Here is a 22936-nt window from a genome sequence, read left to right on the forward strand (position 1 = left end):
CTAGCCCCACGACTAAACAACCCAGTCGGAAAAGGCAGAACTCTGTTGCTAAAGCCCAATCGCAGTCAAATAGTACCGGTTTTTTAGGGAGACACTCCTCCGGAGGCTCAGGCAATTAAGGAAACATGAACCGCGTGGGCGAGCCAAGATAGGATTTCAGCCATCTCCGGGGACGTTTTATTGTTGAAGATAATTATTTCTGGTTTGAATTTGCTGAAAGCACCTAAGTTTACTTTCTCTTGCTATATTACCAACCTATATTTTGCTTCTATTTTTTATCACAATCTCATTATCTATCCAGATATCAAGACCAAATTGTTAGTATATGATGAAACGCAGTAGCTACCTTTCTATTGACAAGAAGTCGCATACCCTGCTAGCTGTCCCACTATCATTCGCTCCCACGGGGGCTAAAACCTCCGCGAGATATTAGCTGTGTAGCGTCATTCACTCTCCATAATTCCAACCCTTGGGCTATATGAAAGCCGCCTAGAACCAAGAAAAGACTCATTGCTCGAACATGTTTGGACGACATTTAAATGAAAAAGGTTGGTTTTACGAGATAAAAGCACAAAGAAGATCTTCGCTAATCCAAGAGATACATGGAGAACACAGTATTCGACGGTCCTATTGGCTCGTGATAATAGCACCCGACAATTTACCAGAATTTCAGCTTCCAACATAACTACGATGGTTGCTGCAGCTAGTTATAGCGATGCCACATCCGGCCCTTTCAAATGCTGTCATCGGGCGAATATCGTGAAGCCGTTTGCAGGAATGTTGCCCAGATGATGATAATACACAACTGAACCTTGCTCATGTCAGAATTCCCTGAACAACGACCTAAAGCAAGCATGACATACATCAAGCGCGATCACCCATGATTTCCAAGCAGTACCCATGATGGCAATAATCAGTAAGAGCAACACCATCGCCGAGACACAGTATAAAATGTGTCGCACTCTTGCTCGGCCTTCAGTCATCTGCCCAACCAGCCACCAGTACCACCAGGCCGCACCCGCGTAGTCTATGACAATGATAAATAGGCCACTTAGATGGACACAATATAGGAAAAATATGCCACTTAGTGTAACCGCGATCATTGCTACGGACAGTCGAATGATGCACTCCTTTGCTCGATATTGCAGACTGTTAAAAAACCCGATCCACGCCCGAACGATACTTCAGACTTTTTCGAATACATCGCACGGGTTCTAATTGGAATCGGTGCGGTGGCCACTGGTGGTTTAGCGTTTGGAGCTATGCGTGGTATTGCAGAAGTCAGGCCAGAAATTTCTGATTGTTTACTTGGCTGTACATAGTTCAGTCGCCAAAGCCCAAGAACGCTGCTTTGATGGTTGTTCCAACATGTTTTAGTGATTCTCACTGAAAAGTGTAATAAATCATCCACACTCTGACGCTAGTCCGGCGCTAGCGGACTAGCGTCAGAGCTGAGTACTGCGTGATAGCTTTCACCGCTTTCAAATTTTGCCTCCAGCGCTTTGACGATTTCAAGATCCCGTTTTTGTCGAAATTAGATTACATGTTTCTGGGCTCCACAGCCGTTCTCAAGCCATTCCGGTTAACATGCGAACAAGCAGCATTGCTTCAAATGCTTGCTTTTTGTGTGCCCTGCGAAAACGTAAATGTGACAGGCTAATACCGGTCTGCAGTACAGTACATGTGCCAGGTAATTGCGTCAGGCTTTATTTTTCGGGTTACCTTACTAACTTGTTAAAGGAACAACGGGACATGTCAGTATAGCTGCTTTGTCGCCTCGCAAAATACTAGCAGTCACATTCTGCAGCCCGTGAATAGCTTCTATGCTCCTGGTCGACAAAATCCAGGTATTGAGGGGTCAGACTATCACCTTCATAAGCCCATAATCAACATATCTCTAAATGAAAGCATTGACACTTGTCTAACTTCCTACCTGTTCGAAGTCTTGGCAAGGTCGCATCTCCAATTAGAGGATGTGGTCGGTTGTTATGAGCGGTGTACGCATCAATGGCTACCTATTATACACCCCATCCTTTTGGCACAGAGAGCTGCATCGTTGCGAGATACACCTCGCGCCGAGTTTGCGTCAGTTATTCTTCACATTTTGCTGGCAAATCTACCGACAGTCTCACCACTGCACCAGTCTACTGAACTCCAGTCCTTGTATGAGACATGCAGGTACCTGTTCTCAGTCTTGCAGACGTATCGACGAGATCAATTAGCCACTATACAGTCGGGGCTTCTACTGGCCATATAAGAGCAAGGTAATGGTTTCAGCCACGATCCATATATAACACTCTCTACTTGTGCCAGTTTGAGTTTTGCTCTTCGGTTGCATGGGTTTCACCAGACTGTCTCTATTTTCGAAGAAGAGAGAAAGCGCGTTTGGTGGGCGATCTACTACAGTACCTCGACAGGCTGTTCTACCATTTTGACGAGATGCATGAACGGACATTCCTAGTCCAGAGACCCCGGCTTGGGGACGATGTCGGTCCATGGGCCCCGGAAGTTACTCCTCTGTCTGAATCGATAGGAACAGCCACTATAGGTTTTGCGAGTCAGGTTCAAGCTGTCTACTTTCTGGAGACAGTTTTAGAATCAACTAGAATTTATTCTAGTCCAAACAGGGGAATATCAGAGCGCAATCTATGGGAACTAGAATCTTTGATCCGACGAACAATACTGGGCATACTGGGCACTCCTGCAAAGGATTCCGAGCGTCTATATAGAGCGATCATTATCTTTCTTTTGTGAGTTTGCCAGGAGCTATTTCATTTTTCGCTTACTAACGAATATAGAGCTCATATTGAGCTGCATAAGAAGAGGCTGATGTGCTCAGATACATCCAGAAATAGGTTGTGCTCTACCCGAGAGTCATCCATAGCGGCCATTGAAATGGTGATGAGCATCACCCGTGACATTACCGCCATGGACGATATTCTCGACGTGCAGAGAATGCCCTTGGCGGCTGTTCTCTTGCTCGAGAAGATAGGGCTCACGGCTATTTGGCTTGAGAACTATTTTGGTCTCAGCATTGGGACAGTACAACCGATCATTGAATCGTTAGAACGAGCGAGTAAGCGATGGACAATCGCGAGTAAGTCAGGCTTTCCCTATCAGATACTCAGGAACTGACCACTCCAGGCCAAATTTTGGAGGAGCTAGGACATGGCCGGCGAGATTGATAAATGAACAACAACTGATGTTTGACCAAACTTCCCTGTTTAAGACAATATCTACATAACTAGAGTGAGGCTGGCTCTGACTCGACAAAAGTTTCGCACTCAGCCCCGCGAGAGTGAGGTTCTTCCTGTCTCAGAGCGATCGCGCGTGTGGGAGTGTTATCTTGAGCACGGTTAAAGTTTGATGGGCTGCGACCGGTGTGCCATGAGCGGAGCTTGTGGTCCGAGACACTCAGGTAAACGTTATCTGTAGCGTTGTGGGTAGGCAGAAAGCTACAGATAACTAGTTAACGTAATTCCCAGCCGATCTGGACACCCGGCCGTCCTGGACACCCAAAACACCATAGTAAATGCGATATTTTACGACTTGATTTTTCAACACTGAAGGCTTAGCATTAGGTCTAAGTTTATCCTATCACTAGATGTCTCTCTAAAGATATTTATCAGGTTAGTAAGAATTTTAAGGCTTCACACCATTAAGATATATATCGGCATCAGTAGACCAGAGCGTATTTTTGGTAATGTGAGTAAATAATAATTTTTCGCATACCTTAGTTATGCCATGCTATTTCTAAAGCTCAGAAATGCGATACTACAAAAAATCGAACAAAACCATCTTCTCGTTGTTGATATACTGTGACCTAAGAAATTGTATTTTGTATGATGTTTTGGGGTGTCCAGGACGGCCGGGTGTCCAGATCGGCTGGGAATTACGTTAACTACTCCGTAGTTAACTAACTAATTCGACCCAGATGAGCTTAGTCAGAGGCAAAGAGAAAGAATGCTTGGCAAGGAAGGGTCTTGACGTAAGAAAATTGTGGATCGTAAAGTTTCGTCATCGACTATTAGAAGATGGATATATACGGAGATAATACGGTTATAAAGGATTATCTCCTTGATTCAGTTTAGATCGAAAGGTCAAGTGCTGCTGGGTTTTCAGGTATAAAAGCGAAGTGTCAAGTTATGGTTCGACATCTGACCATTTACATTAAGCCAAACAAAATTTCATTGCGAGCGGCTCAAGATGGGATTCCCACCCTTCACTCAAGAACACCATACCGCCCCCTACGCAGGGATTGATCCCCGCCGACCAGCTGTGAGCGCGGCCGGCAAGACCATTCTCATCACTGGCGGAGGATCTGGAATTGGGCCTCGCATTGCTGAAGCATTTGCAGTTGCGGGAAGCAAGCAGATTGTCCTTCTCGGACGGACCAATTCAACGCTTCTGAAGACCAAGTCAACTCTCGAATCTACACATAGCGGGCTGAAGGTCCTGATTTTTGTGGCGGACATCACCGATGTCTCTGCTGTCAACGCTGCCTTCCACGGCACCAGAGCAACGTTCGGGCCCATTGATATCTTCGTCTCGAACGCAGCGTTCCTGCCCGACACGGTGCAAATCAAGGACATGATCGTGTCCGACTTCGCGCAGGGATTGACCACCAATGTCGTGGGCAATCTTGTCACTACGCAAGCATTTCTCGCAACCGCCGCGCCATCTAATGCGGTGCTTATCCACGTCACCACCGGCGCCGTCCATCTCCCCTCAATGGTTAACTATTCAGGTTATCAGACGAGCAAGACCGCGGCGCTGAAATTTTTTGAGGCGGTGCAGGCGGAAAACCCGGATATTCGTGTCATGAATGTGCATCCGGGTTATCTAGCAACGGATATGAATGTCAAGTCTGCGAAAGGGGGCTGGGGAGTGATAATTCTATCCCATTTGATAACCTCGACTTGCCAGGTCATTTCATGGTGTGGGCTGCTAGTCCCGAGGCGGCTTTCCTGAAGGGGAAAGTTATCTGGAGTAATTGGGACGTGGAAGAGTTGAAGGCCAGAAAGAGGGAGCTCGAAGGTGGAGAAATGTTGACTATGGTATTGAATGGATGGCCACGGAAGGATTGAAGACGCCTGTTTTAGGACGAGAGTTTGTGCCATTATTACGTAGACAATGAGGAAACTCCATCTCATTATCTGATTGACTCGTCGTATGTAGATCGGTTCAATGCAATATATTCAATTGAACGGTTCCCAGACTTGTAGATATACAATCTTGTCCGGAAATTAATACTTTGGCCAGTATCACACACGTTAAGAATATGCAGATACCGTCCATATGGATCAAGGAGACTTCATTTTGACTCATTCCTTGATGCATATAACTCTACGTACTCAGATAGGAATGGGCATGTACCGTATTACAGGCCTATTAATCGGGTAACCGGATATGACTAGACCGACAATATTATGGATAATTACCAGGTCGGTATCGATTAGAGCTTGAACAATCTTCGGAACGCTAATCTCTAGCGCGTAAGCAGGTTGCATTGGTGTGGCCATAGTGGAGTTATGGTATGATGAAATCTGTCTGAGTGCAAATCGACCCACATGTACATTCATTTCGATGAGAATCGAGTCATAGACAACCAAGATTACTGAAGATGTCGAAGAACCGGAGGAACGGAAAATTCAGCAAATTTCACTCGGGGCTGCGAACAAAATTCCGAAAAGGAGGTTCCTCAAATGACTAGGTTTTGATAGTTACGAAAATAGCTTTCAAGTATGATAGCTAATTTCCCTTTTTAAATGACAATATGCAATTTTTCATGTGATGCGCTGCTTCTTTGAACCGCATGGCCTACAAGCCAGCAATTATCCCGGGCTGTTTTATGGAATGACCTCATTTTTTTTTAATAAAAAAGGTCTTCAGCAATATGGCAGACTTGATGAAAGCATGTTTTATTTTCATATTGTTTCGCCTTAGTGCCAGTACTTGAAGACACCTCCCCTGACCTGCAGCCATCCATCATCTAGTGCTTGCACAACCTCCTCTGGCAGCGGCCCCTTTTCCAACTCCACCAGATTTGCCTCAAGCTGGGCCAAACTGCTGGCGCCAACCAGGATGGCATCGCCTAGCTCCTTCTTCAACCCACAATGATGGGATAGCCACCTGAAAGCGCACTCTGACTCTGTGAGCCCGTGCCTCTTCGCCACAGGACGTATAATATCTAAAGCATCGAAGTATGCTTCATTCCAATACCGCCCCTGCTGCGCCCGTCCTTGCCACCGCTTGGGGTCAAATCGTGAACCCTCAACAAATTCCTTCGTATCACGCTGGTACCTATCGGTGAGAAATCCACCTGCCAGTGGCTGGAACGCATACAGGGAGATACCATAGCGACGGAGACAAGGGATGAGTTCAGGCTCGATAGCGCGATGCAGGGCATTGTATATTCCCTGGTAGACACTAGGCTTCACCCAGTTGTGGTTGGAACATATTTCGCAGATCTCAGCGACTTCCCAAGACATAAAGTTGCTGATTCCGAAGCGGGCAAAGCGGCCTTCCTGGTAGAGTTGATTTACCTCGCGTAGAGTGACTTCGAATGGAATATTTCGATCGGGCGCGTGCAGATAAAAGATGTCAATTTTATCAGCCTTGAGCGCATTGAGACTGCTCATCAGACTTCTCCGTACATCCTCCGGTGAATGTGTATATTCTTCGGGGGTGAGGCTGTCCAAATCCTTCCCTGCTGTTGGATAGACCTTTGTCTGCATCTTTAGACCGCGACTTTGCCAGTGAGAGTTGCCGAGGTACTCCTCTGATGAGCCTGCTGTGTAGACACGCGAGGTATCGACTTCCGAATGGCCGTGTCCTTGGAAAAGATCAAGCATTGCGGATAGGTCGTCCAGAGTGTGGACTCGAGCACCCTCAAGGCCTGGAAGAACACTATTAGTTTATTTTGAAGATGGAAGATTCAATGCAGGAAATATAAAGCTAACCCGGCCTGCCGATAGTCATGGTCCCAAGAACGACTTTCATGCTGCTCATAGTAGGCATTTTGTTGATTATGAAGAGGGAATGGTATGTAAATCTTCAAGACCCAACGCTGGCTGAGGCTGACATGCCATTTATACCTTTAGAAGGGTTGCCCTACCGTAACAGCCAGTTCACCTAGCAAGCCTGTATGTCCGAAGGTGATGACGTGTTGCAACAGACACCAACGGGTCTAATCCTGTCTTTGGTGAGGGTTAAGTTAAAGATGTCTTCCAATTGGCTGCGGGTGAGCAGTTACGCAAATTTGGCACGGGGATTATCCGGGCTTTGCGGCGCTACGTGGTCCGTGGATGAGAATCTCGGAATTAACAAAGTGGGTATTGTTAAAAGTCAATCAGTTGCCACATTGCTCTTTCAGGTCCTCATCTTGGACGCAATCCACTCCGTACCTGCTCCCAAAATTTGGTGTACTCTAGCCGTTGAATTGCGGATTCAGTGTAAAGTGAAAGGCCCAGGTCTGCGGGATGGTTAGCCCAGAGTTAAAACCGGGTCTGCCCTGCACTTCGGTTTTATCTCCGGTTTTCATAGCATAACACGTCACGTATGTAACTGTTGGATTTGCATGATAAATCGACGTTGGATTCTAAGTTGGCACCTTTTAAAACCGTGTCCTTTCAACTCATCTAACCGATTCGATTTCCCGACAGGTTGAATGCTACGAAGGCGTAGCACCCGAAAATGTCAATATGTTGTCTTCCAATCCGGCAGACTCTAAAATTACGAATTAACTGTCTCTTTCGCGGGATCAAAGAATTCGTCAGAGGCAACGGAGGCGAGAGTCTAGAGAACTTTGAGAGTTTCAGTGGCTTTTCGTAGGTGCAAACTTTTCAGAGTGATGCATACATATCACAGCACTAAGGTATTACAGTGATGAATTCTCCGAAGACCTCGTGACTCGTTTAAAATCTCATAAGGATACAGAAGACGTTGAGCTTGATGTGCTCGCGATAAATCAATTATCTTCAAGTGAAGAAGCACTGGCCCATCCTAGGAGAGGGAATGCCGTATCACTAGATTAAAATCGCCTGCTTCGATATCTAGGCCTCGAAACACACTAAGTCGACACCCATCTTATATAGCATATACCGTGTCGTCACGTGATGGACTGCGGCACTAAGCCTCACACGGATTGGTGCCATAACATCTTGCTCCACCCTGGCCCTCAGCAGCGAAGCGGGTAGTCCAACAAGAAAGATAGGCCCAGTTCTTTCCTTGTTGCCAAATTATAAACAATGATGTCATCTGGTTAATCGAAGTTCTCTCCTCGCCACAGTCACCGCAGAACATCGCGTTCTGCGATAAGATTCGAAAAGTATAGGTGGCTAGATCTTCCTCCTCCTGCTGCTGCTACTGTTACTTCGGTACATTTAAAACCGGTCGTATGAAGGTGAATTCAAAGATCTAATAAAGTTTATGCATTAAAGCCAACAAAATGAGTCATTACTGGGAGGCTGTGCTCTATAGAGGTCCCGTCACAGTCGAGTGAGAATCACTAGCATGCCGCTGAAAGTGCATGACTTCCGCAAACTTTGTATCGCAAACATTACATGCAATAACAGTGCTTGACGCAAGGTTCTGTAAATACTTTCGCTTGATATGTTTCGAAACATCTCTATACGATGAGAATTGTTGTACCCGCTTCTTGAGGGCTAGGTTTTGCTGTCCTATATATATAAAACAAAACAAGGGTCGATGGTCGTTTGTGACAGATCGAATAGCATTTTCGAGTAGGCTTGCCGATTTAGTCTAGACCTTAGTCGTTTCGCTTTCTGGCTTCTGATTATCGACGTAACCGCTCTCGGCTATATAGCTTTTAACTCTTTTATTCTGTGGCAAACGGTATGTAATACCTTCCTCAAATTAACAGTAAGCAGTAATAGCATTAATAGCTTTAGTACGTCGATATATTTCTTAGTCTAATATCGGCGATAGGAGAGTTAAAAGACGCTTAATCAAATATTTCTAAGGCTCGGGTAGCTCCTCCGTGTATCGTAGTTTTACCGTCACCGATTTAGCTAGTTTTGTCTCGGAAAGCTACCGCTATACTTCTAATATAGGCTGCTCTTGATTATATTTCTACTAAAGCTACGATAGTAATATACTTCTAGCCTGTTCCCTTATACTATAAATCTCCTAGTTTAGCTTTTATGTGAGCAAGCGATGCTGCGCAGGTTGGTAAAGAGGAAGATAAATTAAAGATGATTAAATAAGATCGATTGATCTTTCTTCCTCTTGATTGAATAGGAAGGATAAAATCAATTCGGCTTAGAATTATAAAGATAAAAATAAGAGAAGAGTGAGGTAGGACTGAAGCTTGGTTGATTGTATTGAATCTTGCTTGTATGTCTTATGATTAACATGATTTTTTATTTTGGTAGAGAATGCAGGGCATATTTATAATCAACTTGTCTCTTGCATGTGATCGTTCTAGATGATGCATGATGATCTCATGCAGACAGATCTAGATGCATAGTGATCTCATGCAGTAGCTGTTTAATCGGTGGTTGCTTGATTGTACGATGTCATTGACCGCAGTGATGATGTAGATCGTATACTGTTGTATACGTCTTACTTGATGTCATTTACCGCAGTGATGATGTAGATCGTATACTGTTGTATACGTCTTACTTGATGTCATTAACCGTAGTGATGATGGTATAGCATAAAGCTTATAGAGATTCAGCCATCCTGTATAGGCCTTATGAATCTGGCTTGATATACTGCATGACGGTTTAGGCATCTTGCCCTATATCTCACATTTTAATAGCTTTTGTATTTCGGACTTCCCTAGTACTATAAGAGTAGACGGCCTAGTTATTAGCGAAGTATATCGCGATACTAGATAAGGATAGCAATTTTAGGCTATTTATTAACTAAGGAGGCTTAGGCGGTCGTTAATTCTTATAGGCAGTTAGGGTTAATAGTCCGGCTTATTCAATAAGCTATATATATAATATCGTTATCTAGATTTAGACCTCGGATAATAGTAGGAATATTCTTATCTATCCGTCGATCGAGGTAATACTTCAGAAAAGTGCGAGTATCGGCGTAGTATATAATTAGATTACGAAGTGAGTTACTTATAGCTCCTAATATATAGGTAGTTAGTCCCGAGAATTTATATAAGGATTACGTAGGAATATAATTACTACTATTATCTAACGCCTTCCTAGCCCCGTATCGAAGGCTATAAGGACGGGTAACTTATCGGAAGCTAGTAATAGTACTAATACTTTTAACCTAGGGAAGTAGAGTTAAGTAAGGTAAATATTTATCGGTCGAAATCCCGATTCCTTATAAGTTTCGCTTAGTCTACCGAAAAACGGGTATATCGTCTAGAGCTAGATTAAGTAGTAATAGAAGCTCGTTATAACTATCCTAGATATATAAGCGAGGAAGCTATTCTACGGATATTAGGACCTCCTCTCCTTTAACTCTCTTAAAGGTTGTGAGATATAGGGCAAGATGCCTAAACCGTCATGCAGCATATCAAGCCAGATTCATAAGGCCTATACAAGATGGCTAAATCTCTATAAGCTTTATGCTATACCATCATCACTGCGGTCAATGACATCAAGTAAGACGTATACAACAGTATACGATCTACATCATCACTACGGTTAATAACATCAAGTAAGACGTATACAATAGTATACGATCTATATCATCACTACAGTCAATAACATCGTATAATTAAGCAACCACCGATCAAACAGCTACTATATAAGATCACTATATATCTAGATCTGTCTATATAAGATCATTATACATCACCTAGAACGATCACATACAAGAGACAAGTTGGTTATAAATATGCCCTGTATTCTCTACCAAAATAATAATGATAATATATACAAGAAAGATTCAATATAATTAACCAAGCTTTAGTCCTACTTTACTTTTCTCTTATCTTTATAATTCTAAGCCGAATTGATTTTATCCTTCCTATTCAATTAAAGGAAGAAGATTAATTAATCTTACTTCCTCTCTACCTAACCTGCGTAGTATTGCTTGCTCACAGGTTATAAGCCCGAATTGATCCTACTTTAATTCGGCTTATACCACTTCTTCAATCTTCTATCTTCAACGAAGAATCCCTTACTTTTAAGAGAAACTTCTCTCTCTTAAAGAGAAACAAAAAGCTCCTCTAACTTCTTATTTTCAAAAATTTATACTCGATTTTTACTAGTCGCGTCTACTTCTCTATACGAAATACTAAGAAATCTCGACTTTCTTGACAAAAACAATTATTTTTTAAATATTCAATCAAGTTTTTGGAACTCAAGATAATTAACAAATATAATATCGATCCTCTTAAAGGAGAAGGAAATTATATTACCTAGTCTATCCGAATTAAGGCGATTCTTAATCAAGAGAGACTTATTAATATAATCTAATATAATTATATAAAGCTTCCTACTATTTAGTAAGGCTAGATTCCTAATTAATACTAGTCTTATAAAAAAGTAATTACTCTACTACCTAATTAAAGATCGCCTAATTATAGAAATACTAAGATTTAGTTAGGAAGAAGATCTAGTAGACCTAGAAGATCTACTAGCCCTACTATCTCTAAGATAGGCTAAAATAAGCTAGTTATTCTATCTAATAAATTCAAAACTATTAATTAGATTAATCGAGACGCTCTATTATTAATTAAGCTATTATATAAAGATAGCCTACTTTTTTAGCTAGGAGATACTATATCGGCCTACTAAGTATAGATTACCTTAGCTACTTAATATCGACTAAAAGGATTTACTACCGAATTCCTTATATTAAAGAGCCTATTCAACAGCTAATTAGGCGATTTCGATAGTATATATAACTATCTTACTAAGATAAGGCGCCTGCTAATCGAATTAGTAAGCCTAGGAATCGATTTCCTAAGTAAATCGTCTTCGTATAGGTCTTGAATAATCTCGATTAAAGTTATATACCGATTGTTTAAAATATCATTTAATCTCTTCGTAGAGATTCTAATTCCTATTCGATTAAATCGCTATTCGCTAATCTAATTAACGAATCGCGTAGTTATATATAAATAAGCGAGCAAATCTTTATAGCTAATAGTTAAAGTAATCGTTAAAGTAATTGTTAAATTAATTATTAAAGCAAATATTAGGCTAATCGCAAGCCTAAATATTAGGTAAATCACTGTTTAAATCGTTAGGCTAATCAAAATCGTCGAATTAGCAAAAACCTATAGAAAAAACTATTAAATTCTAGCAAATACTATACGTATTATAATATACGAAGCTATATAGTAGTAGATTGCTAGTATCTATATCCTTCTAGCAGACTAGCTAATTAGATATCTAGGGTAAATTAGCCTAGATCTAATTAAATCGATTATTAAAAGATTAATAAATAAAAGAGGATAATTATAGCGATACTTAATAAGAATAAGCAATCTAACGAGGAAGAAATCTATATTACTAGTTATGTGACTAATTACCCCGTAGAAGGTGAAAATCAAGAAACTTCGGCTAGTAACCTACTACCTACTAGCCTATTAGCTAGTAATCTAATTAATCTTAACAGTGATATCTATTATACACCGATTAGTCGAATTAACTATGATATACCTATAATAGAGGTATAGCTAATTAGGTATAGCCTACTAATTTTTGATAATCAAAACCTAATAAGAGACTACTTAAATCTAAGTAATAAATCTATAGTGAATACACTAAGAAGTCTCTTACTCTACGATAACTTCTCGTATAAAACCGATTAGGTAATTTATCTACCTATCAAAACAAACTAAGAAACTAATTCTAATATCACTATAGAAAGTATATATAATCTAATAAATTTAGATCTTTCTACTATAAAAGTGATTTTTATTATTAATATAGCTGCTACTATATATATAGTATCTAAATTAGATTTGTTTGATAGTGTATATAAAACTAATAAAACTATTATATAGGGAAATACACAAAGATTATCTATCGATCTTGCTAGAGATATTATCTTCTAGACGAATAATAATCTAGTCTATAAATTAACTAATATACTCTATATCCTACAATTAGGAATTAATATATTAAGTATATATATACTGAAAAATTTAGTATCTGTCAACTTATGTGGGATCTTCCCGCAGATGACTAAGCCGCCGCCATCTTTTCCCCGGAAGAAACACCTCCATATCTACCACATTGATTTATATTGATCCTCAACGATCTCGCATTGAACTGCCTATATTAGCCGGAGACTGCTCAACACTCCAAGATAACCTCGGATATTCTTGATTCCTTCACGTGATATTTACTATGTACCTTATATTATAAATTCTGTCTGTTTTCCTATCTAAATAGAACAAGTTTGACATCTCTTTTGATTCATGAGTAGATTTCTTTAGCATACCTAATCATACTCTTCTTTTAGTCTAATTAGCCGACCTCTATTTCTCTCATAATAGTCTTTCTTCACCTGCTTATAACACACATATCCTTTTGTATGCAATCGGATTTTATAATTACTATTTAAAATCTATTAGTTATAAGCCCGAGCTTCTGCTAAGGCCTCTAACTAGTTAATCAATCTTTCCTTATCTTACTTTTATCTTATCTATCTCTCACTTTCGTCTTAAAAGTGATAGATTTACCCGATCTACGAGCTACCTAGCTCAATTACCTACTTAAAACCTACGTATACTAGGTACCCTAGATCACCGCTATTAAAGACTACGTACTAGCGAATAGTGTATAGAAGTATATTAATCTAGACTAATCCGATCCTGCTACCCCGCCGCAAGAACCTATAAAACCTTAATTCGCTAATCTTACTAAAGATCCTACTAACGTTCCTACACGACTAATTAATCTTATATCCGACTAATTAGCTATCTATAGGATATTGCTAAGTGAGTATAAATCATCAAGATCAGACTATCTTCGCTACCTTCGATCTATCGAATCTCTTAAACAAGGTATTCGATTATCTCTTATATTAGAAGGACGGTAGATTGTTAATAGCCTATTAGTATATAAAGCTATTATCAAACTTCGAGCTATATTCGTACTATCTGACTAATTAAAGAACCGATAAATCTAATATAATTAGGATAGAATTAAACGCTAAACGCTACTAACTAAATCGTCTTATCTTGCTATATAGGGATAGAAGTAGATTATTAGCTAATTAGAAGGCGAGAAAGCCGGAATTACCTACTTTAAAGACCTACTATCTCTAGTATATGATTTCTTAGAGACGATTTAACTTAGCGATTAAGGTTTCTATACCTTTTAGTATAATACAATCCTCTAGGGCTTAAAGAAGCCTACCCTGATAGAATTAGTTAACCTATTTATTAACTAATACCGGCCAATTAGCTCTTCTGCTAGGCGACTAATTACCTATCCTACCTATTAGGGACGAGATATAGAGGATAAGTCGAATATTATAAAGCCGCCTACTAATCGAAATTGCCCTTACGGATTTAAGCATAAATTCGATAAGTACCGATATATTAACCCGAAGGTTAGACTAAAGGGTTAGAAGCTAGATCAGGTAATCGAGAAGATCTTTAAAGACCTATACGAATCGTTATATACCTTTAAAACCGTATATAATTATACGATTAAGAGATATTAATTAAACGACTCTAATAAATCAGATCTAGCTAGAGATAAAGATCTAGCTAGAGATCAAGATCTAGCTAGAGATTAAGATCTAGCTAGAGATCGAGATATATTTTCAGCCTATATTCCGAAGAAGGAAGCTAAAACTCTCTTTCGAGAAGATAACCGGTTAGCTATAAGCACAATCAGGATCCCTGCTAAGCGAAGTAATGCCTAGTGCTATAATACCGGAGCCTTAATTCATATCACGAATAACAGATCTCTACTATAAAACTATAGGTCTATCGTGTCCTTAGTCATAGTTAGAAATACCGAAACTACTATCCTCGGCTACGGAGACCTTAAAGTCACCCTAACAAAGTCTCTTGACGGCACCGCTTTTCCCTTGAAGCAAGTTGCTTACTACCCTAGATTCTATATTAACCTAATCTCTGTAGAACGTACTACTAGCGTAGGAATCTATCTAAACGGTAGAAAGAATCTACTAGAAGAAGAAGACGGAATACCTATCTGCAAATTGAATCTAAAATTAGGCATTTACCTAATTAAGTAGGACGAATCAGCGATCACTAGCGAACTAATCGCTAATTATATTACCCTATCGTTATATACGAAGAATCAGCTTAATAGGACAATTGACTAATAGTATCGTCGCCTAGGCTACGTAGGTAAAGAGATTTTATCCTATCTACTAGATCACTTATTAAATATCTCCGTTAGAGATATATCTTCGCCGATTAACTACTGTAAGACCTACAAATTAGCTAATTCGCCCCGCTAAATCTCTCGATTATCTATATAGTATAGTCGCCCGTTCGAATCGCTATACTAGGATCTTATTTATTTCGAGCTATCTTTAGCTAAAACCTTATATCTTTCTTACTCCGTTAACCCTATTACTAAATATTAACTAGCAGAAGATCTTTCTTCTAAGACCGATTCGTTATAATCTCTCTATAAACAAATTAATTTCATCTAAACCCAATTCAACCTACGCGTCCTTATAATATATTTAGATAACAAGAGATCTCTATCTAAATTCTTTAATTAAAATACAAGATCACGTAGTATCAACCTCGAAACTATACTACCCTATTAACCTAACCAAAACGGCTACGCTAAGCGATACGGTATATCGATCTCTAAGATAGCTAGGTAGATAACTATCGATTTAGGCCTACTAAGCTATCTTTAGCCTAAGGTAGCTAAAACTGCTATCTTTATATAAAACCGTATTCCTTATCGATCGATTAACTAGTAATCTCCGTATAAAGCCCTTGCTACCTATCTTAGTAATAAAGTACTATATTAGTTTAGATAAAGCCTGATCTCTTAAATATACGAATTTTTAGATACAAAGCTTACGTACGTATTAACAAGCTACTAAGATTAGCTAAGCTAGTACTACGTGCAGCTATCGGCTATCTAGTAGGCTACGAAGTATATAATATCTAGTGTATTTAGATTTCTACTAACCGCCGTATTATTCGCGCACGTAACATCTAATTTAATAAGCAAGAATTCTATAACTCCTCTCTATCTAATTAGAGAATTCGTATATACGAAGAATCTAATCTCTCTTAGCTAATTAGAACTCTTGACGATAAAGAAATCTCTCAAATCCTTAACGATATCGATATTCTAATTACTATTAACTAATTAGATTCGGTATAGTAAGACCTAGAGGGTAGAAGTAATACTACGACTGCTGATTTCGATCTTGCTATACCTTCTCAAGCTTTAGATTTGCCTTATATTCGACTCGATTCTCCTGTTAACAAAATCCTTAGTGATTAACTAATTATACTACTACTCGATCTAAAATCGGACGATTCTATTACCGATTCTGATTAATCTCTCGATAATCCTGACTAATCAGGAACTTAGGAGTAACTATTCGTCTTGATTAATAATACAAACTTCGATCCTTCTAGTTATAAACCTCTTTCTATACCAACTAAACGCCCTCGATCTAATTCCGATATAAGCCGAGACTAAGATAAGGTAAAAAGACCTTACTTTAGCCTTATAACCTTTCTATAAGCCTTCTCGTCTTATTAGATAAAACAACTAAAAATTCTTAACTCTACTATTCCTCCTATACTACCTAGCTATAACTAATTAGCTAGTCACCCTTTCGAAGAACAATTTCGTTAAGCTATGTAAGTTAAATTCAACAAACTTATTAATATATATATATTTAAACTAATTAGTATAAACTATATCAGGTTTATATATTAGGTAAATTACAAAGATCTTGACTAATTAGATTGCTTATGTTACTAATTTATTAAGATACGATAGGTCTTTATATATAAATCTAATAAATCAGGCTATCTTACGCGCTTTAAAGCTAGATTATACGTACGCGGAGATACTTAAATCCCTAATAAATAAGATACGCGTACTAGTACTCTTGCTACTAGAACCTTCCGTATATTAATCGCGATTATCACGCGATTCGATCTTAAGACCTTCTAGATAGATATAGTTAACGCTTTTCTAAATAGTATACTTAAAGAAGAAGTGTATTACCTATATCTACCGGGATTAGGAAGAAAATCGATAGTACTTCGCCTATATAAGGTAGTATATAGCCTACGAATTACTAGCAAGAGATAGGAGAATAATATTAAAGAACTACTCCTCTTACTTAGATTTCGACCGTGTCCTAATAACCCTACTCTTTATACTAACAATCATATAGTGATTATAGTATTCGTTAACGATTTTCTAGCAGCCTACTATAAAAGTAAGAGTTTATACGCTTACTAGATTAAAGACCTTCTCTTATAGCGATTTAAGATAAAGGATTGTAGTGAACTTACTTAATTTATTAGGATTCGCGTTATTAGAGATCGTCCGAAGAGAAAAATATAGCTTAGTCAGGCAGCCTATATCGAAAAGATTACTACTAAATTTAATCTTCTTGATAAAAAGCCTCTAAGAACCCTACTTTTAACTAATCATAAGCTTGATCTAGTAATAGGTCAACTAATTAATCTAAAGATCGTTAAATTGTATTAATAAAAATACGGATCAACTCTTTTCGCGGCTATTTAGACGAGACTAGATACCGTATTCGCTAATCAGCTACTAGCTCAATCGCTTACTCGGTGCAACGAGAAGTATCTAGCTACTACTAATTATCTTATCTCCTACCTATACGGAACGAGATACCTAGTAATCTGCTTTAGGGATAGCTAACTAGATAGCTAGATCTTCACTATTTTATCTGATACGAGCTTTGCTGATAATTATAATAGAAAAAGCTCTAAAGGATTTCTTTTCTACCTATTCGGTAGGCTAATTAATTAGAGATCTCGTAAGTAGAAGACGATTACCACGTTAACGATAGAAGCCGAACTACTTATAATCAGCTACACCGCTAGGTAGCTATATTAGATAAAGCGGCTATTTTCATTTATCTAATTCGATACTAAGCAATCTGATTCGCTAGATTGCGATAATAAGTAAACTGTTGACCTACTAAATCGCGAGAAATCAGTATTTCAGACCAAACTACGCCACGTAGATATTTATTAGCTTTGGATTCGGCAAGAAGTTCAGGCTAAGCGGTTAACAGTTAAATAGGTCAAGACGACTAAAATACTAGTAGATAGTCTCACAAAACGATTACCAAGCGAAAAACACTATGAATTCGTTAGGCAACTAGGCATAGAAGTATCCCCCTTATCCTAGATCTTACCTTTTATCTTATTCAGCTCTCAATTTGCTCTTGTTTTCGTCTCATATCGAGAGCTGAGGGGGTGTGTCAACTTATATAGGATCTTCCCGTAGATAACTAAGCCGCCGCTATCTTTTCCCCGGAAGAAACACCTCTATATCCACCACATTAATTTATATTGATCCTCAACGATCTCGCATTGAACTGCCTATATTGGCCGGAGACTGCTCAACACTCTAAGATAACCTCGGATATTCTTGATTCCTTCACGTGATATTTACTATGTACCTTATGTTATAAATTCTGCCTGTTTTCCTATCTAAATAGAACAAGTTTGACATCTCTTTTAATTCATGAGTAGATTTCTTTGGCATACCTGATCATACTCTTCTTTTGGTCTAATTAGCCGACCTCTATTTCTCTCATGATAGTCTTTCTTCACCTGCTTATGACACACATATCCTTTTGTGTGCAATCGGATTTTATGATCACTATTTAAAATCCATCAGTATCTCTATTTAATAGAGAAAAGGCTACTATTTTCGATTAATATCGAAATATTATGCTAATTAGGCATAAGTAAGATAATCTATATCGAACTACCCTATATATAATATATACAAAGCTATATAAGGAAGATTCTAGCTAATCAAAATCAAAAGATCTATCTAATATAATCTATTAAGATTAATCTATCTAAAGTACTAGTAGCACTACTAGTATATTAAAACTTTAGTATAATAGATTAGGTTATATAGGCCTAATACTACTACAAAGGCGATTAAGCTAGGCTAATATATCTCTATCTAATATAGAGATAAGAGATTATATATAAAATATATACGAAATATATATATAGTTAAAATATAACAGGAAGATCAATAAATCTTCTACTTCTACTACCGAATACGGTATAGGCGAAAGAATATATAGCAATATTAGAGGGCCTATTAGCCCTAAGACCTATAATAGCTATCGCTACTATATCACGTTTCTTAACAAAGTATTAAGATATCTATATATATCTCTACTTCGATCGAAAGACGAAGCTATTAAGAAATTTACCTTATATAAGTAATTAGTTAAAAACCAGCTTAATAAGAAGATTAAAGAGATATTTACTAATAACAGTACTAAATACGTGAATAATAACTTCTATATATTATTAGGAAGATACGGTATTATATACCGAACTACGCCTATCTATATAAAAGAGCTAAATAGCCTAATTAAGCGCATAAACCTAATACTTATAAATAAGGTTAGATATTTATTAATCTAATTAGGATTAAAAGAAGATATATAGGGAGAAGCCTTATTAGCTACTACCTAGCTATATAATATAACCCTATATAGTGCTCTAGGGTTTAAATTACCCTATAAGATATAGGGTGAGACTGTTGGCACCACCTGGGAAAACTGCTCGCACCACCTGGGGCCTGAATTTGGCCTGAATTTCTGCCTTACTGCATTAATTACTGCTAAGCCGGTTTTAGCCTTACATTCAATTCAACCACACCCTCTTCCTTATTTACACTTCAAAACTCATCCCCTTCTTACTAAGGCTATTCACTTATAAGCGATCACATGACCCACTAACTAGCCCCTTCTCCTTACTAAGGCTATCTACACAAACCTACTAATACCTAGCCCCCCACCCCCCTACCTTAGGCCGAAGCTACTTATCTCATAATAGCGGAATCTACTAGTTCTAATCAATCTAATCCTCTTCCTCTACCACCAATTCGCGCCTACGAATCGCGTGAGATTGCTAAGAAGGCCCTCCAGGAATTTGCCGCTAATTAGGGCTACGCCCTAGTGGTAAAGAGATCGGATACAAAGAGGGTTGACCTACATTGCTCTCTCTGGCTAAACCCTACAAAGCAGGGCCCTTCGGTCGCCAGCAAGGCTAAATCTCGCGAGGTTAATAAGATTGGGACGAATTGCCTATTCAAAATTCAAATCTGGCTACGGAAGGATAGGAAAAAGGTTGATCCAGATACACATGAGATCAAGATTGTATATAGGGAACACAATCATGGGCCTACACCACAAAATCTTCTTGTTATCCTAAGGCAAGGAGAGAGAGCTGAAAAGGAAAACCGACTCCTCGATTACTTCCACCAGGGCCTAAAACCCATACAAATTTGGCAGATTTTAAAGGCTGAGAAGAGTCTTCTTACCTTAAAAGATCTCTAAAATCTCCGCGACCGGGCAAGAAACATTTTTCTAGGTGGCCGCTCATCAATTGAAGCTGTGATTGAAAGTCTACCTGGATGGATTATATACTACGAACTAGATGACGAGCGACGGCCAATCAGAATCCTCTTCATCTCAAGGTCAGGCCTTACATTTCTACGAATTCATCCAAATCTCCTATAGATAGATGCTATATATAAGACTAATCGGTAAGAGAGAGAGAGTGAGAGAGAGAGAAATTAATTAATTAGGCTAACTTCTTAATTAGGTATAATATGCTATTGATTAATATTATCGGACAAGTTTCGACTAGAAAGAACTTCTATATAGCCCTCTGCTTTGTGAGTAATAAGCAGGAATCGTCGTATACATAGACACTTCAGACTCTTCAAACACAGCTTTTACAAGAGAGAATTCAAGCTCCACGTGTTATCTTTTCCGACGATGCAGACTCTCTTTTAAATACATACGGGCAAGTTTTTAAGGAAAGTATAGGCCTACTTTGTCTCTAGCACATTATGAAGAATATCGAGACCCGCGTTCGGCCGTTGATTTCAAGGCAATTGCTCCTCCAGGACCTTCCTAATCAGGAAGTTCAGACGAAAACTATTAAATCGTGGAGAAATGTAAAGGCTAAATTCATACAAATCGTCCTTGAATCTACAAAAGAAGGGATGGAAGCTAGAAAGGCCTCTTTTCTAGAAGATTTAAGCGATCCGATCTACCAATCAGCAATTGGATACATCCAGAACCAGTGGTTCGTTGAAGATAGGGCAAGGCGATTTATGCGCTGCTATCTTAACGGAATTCTCCATTACGATGAGCTTACTTCTTCTCGCGTGGAAGGTGCCCATACCAAGATTAAGCACGAACTTCGGAGCTCAACCGGCGACATTCTTGCGACGATGCAGGGAGTTTCTCGAGTCGTTCTCTATACAAATTAGCAGGCTTTCTACTTAATCGAAGACCAAATCTATCGCAAACCCGTCTCTCTTCAAGTTCCATTATTCCGCGATGTCCTCGGTAAGGTTTCAACAAGCGCAATTCGAAGGGTATATAACGCCTGGGGGGAATATCTCCGAATGGAGAAGCCACGTCCGCGTTGTTCCCAATACAAATCGCGCTCGCTTGGTATTCCATACAATCATATAATCAAAGATCTTGTTGATAGTGGTAAGCCACTTCTCCAATCGCATTTCAACCAGCAATACTGGCTACGCCTGCCAAATCTATCCAATCAGACTAATCAGACCAATCGGGCAATCGCAAGGAATCGGGCAATCGTAAGGAATTGGGCAATCAGAAGGAAAGCAAAGAGAGAGCTTCGAATTAAAGAACCGAATCGGGTAAAGGGGATCGGTCGGCCGAAGTTACTAGAGACTGTGAAGCGTTGGCAGAGATAGGGAGGAAAGTATCGCTCCGGTCGCAAGGTTGGGAAAAAGGGAAGCCAAGGTACTTACGTTTCTATGGATAAAACCATAGGAATTGTGGTACCACCGCCTCTAAAGAGGACCGATACATCGACAAGGCGAATGCCATCGAACTGGGAGAAGCAACTTCGCCAAGGGCGTGGGGCTCGCGGTCGCAAGGCAAAGAGATTGTTGATGGTAGAAAAGTCATTAAGACGAATAGGGCGGATAGCCACTAAGCAGCGATTTGGCTGAGTAATTCAATTTGTGTGGGTCATATAACTATCTAGTAGAAGCAAGATAAACATACGTGTGAATAAGAAGGAAGGGGGTGGTTAGATTGGTATTAAATAGGTATAACAGGCTTAGTCGTAATTAGGCAGTAAGGCAGAAATTCAGGCCAAATTCAGGCCCCAGGTGGTGCGAGCAGTTTTCCCGGGTGGTGCCAACAGTCTCACCCAAGATATATTATAAGCGCTTACCTACTATTAGGTATATAAAGACCTAGGGATCTATTGCCTACTATTATATAAACAAAAATCTGCCTAGTAAGCTATTACTAAGAAAATCTATAGCTATTATTATTAGCTATAGTAAGCAGAAGTACTATAAGCTATATAACCTAAAGTAGAAGAAGATAGTTTAGTTAAGAGACCCTACTATCTTAGAAGATAGATTCCTAAAGAATTAATCTAATCTAGCTAATCAAGAGCTAGGAATTAAAGTAATCGAAAATCGATTTACTAAGAAAAGATCTGCTAATCAAGTAGTAAACCTAATTAAAAAGAAGATTACTAGAAATACTAGTAAATCTACTAGCCTATCTACTAGCAAATTAGCTAGTAAAGAAACTAGTAAATTAGCTAGTAAATCTACTAAGTAAACTACTAGTAAGGAAGCTACTATAGTAGTAGATCCGTCTTATAAGATTAAGATCTAAATCCTATCGCGAAAGTCTACTAAAGATAGCAAAGATATATATACTATATCGGATACGCTACTAGGAGATTTTATAAAGACTATTATTAACG

At 39.1% G+C, this 22936-nt stretch overlaps 4 protein-coding genes across 4 annotated transcripts; 2 read left to right on the top strand and 2 right to left on the bottom strand.

Annotated features, from left to right (window-relative positions):
* Positions 1–2895: 2895 nt before the first annotated feature.
* N7458_009283 (transcriptional regulator family TF) lies at positions 2896–3185 on the top strand (the record flags this gene model as incomplete). Its single annotated transcript, XM_056912665.1, has 2 exons — positions 2896–3097; positions 3145–3185. The coding sequence occupies 2 exons, from the start codon at positions 2896–2898 to the stop codon at positions 3183–3185; spliced, it is 243 nt and encodes an 80-aa protein (XP_056761514.1).
* A 1021-nt stretch (positions 3186–4206) lies between these two features.
* Positions 4207–5087, top strand: N7458_009284 (SDR family NAD(P)-dependent oxidoreductase; the record flags this gene model as incomplete). Its single annotated transcript, XM_056912666.1, is given in 2 exon segments — positions 4207–4865; positions 4877–5087. 2 exon segments carry the CDS (start codon positions 4207–4209, stop codon positions 5085–5087), a joined length of 870 nt encoding a protein of 289 aa, XP_056761515.1.
* An 855-nt stretch (positions 5088–5942) lies between these two features.
* On the bottom strand, positions 5943–7020 carry N7458_009285 (aldo/keto reductase family protein; the record flags this gene model as incomplete). The annotated part of the gene is made up of 2 exons (XM_056912667.1): positions 5943–6898; positions 6963–7020. 2 exons carry the CDS (start codon positions 7018–7020, stop codon positions 5943–5945), a joined length of 1014 nt encoding a protein of 337 aa, XP_056761516.1.
* Positions 7021–8979: 1959 nt separating this feature from the next.
* N7458_009286 (uncharacterized protein) lies at positions 8980–10256 on the bottom strand (the record flags this gene model as incomplete). The annotated part of the gene is made up of 3 exons (XM_056912668.1): positions 8980–9032; positions 9993–10106; positions 10181–10256. Coding segments are annotated over 3 exons (243 nt in total), but the record flags the coding sequence as incomplete, so codon positions are not given.
* Between the last annotated feature and the right edge of the window lie 12680 nt (positions 10257–22936).

Source organism: Penicillium daleae (assembly GCF_028827525.1).
Source record: "Penicillium daleae strain IBT 16125 chromosome Unknown utg000008l_segment0_segment0, whole genome shotgun sequence".
Classification (NCBI taxonomy): Eukaryota; Fungi; Ascomycota; class Eurotiomycetes; order Eurotiales; family Aspergillaceae; genus Penicillium; species Penicillium daleae.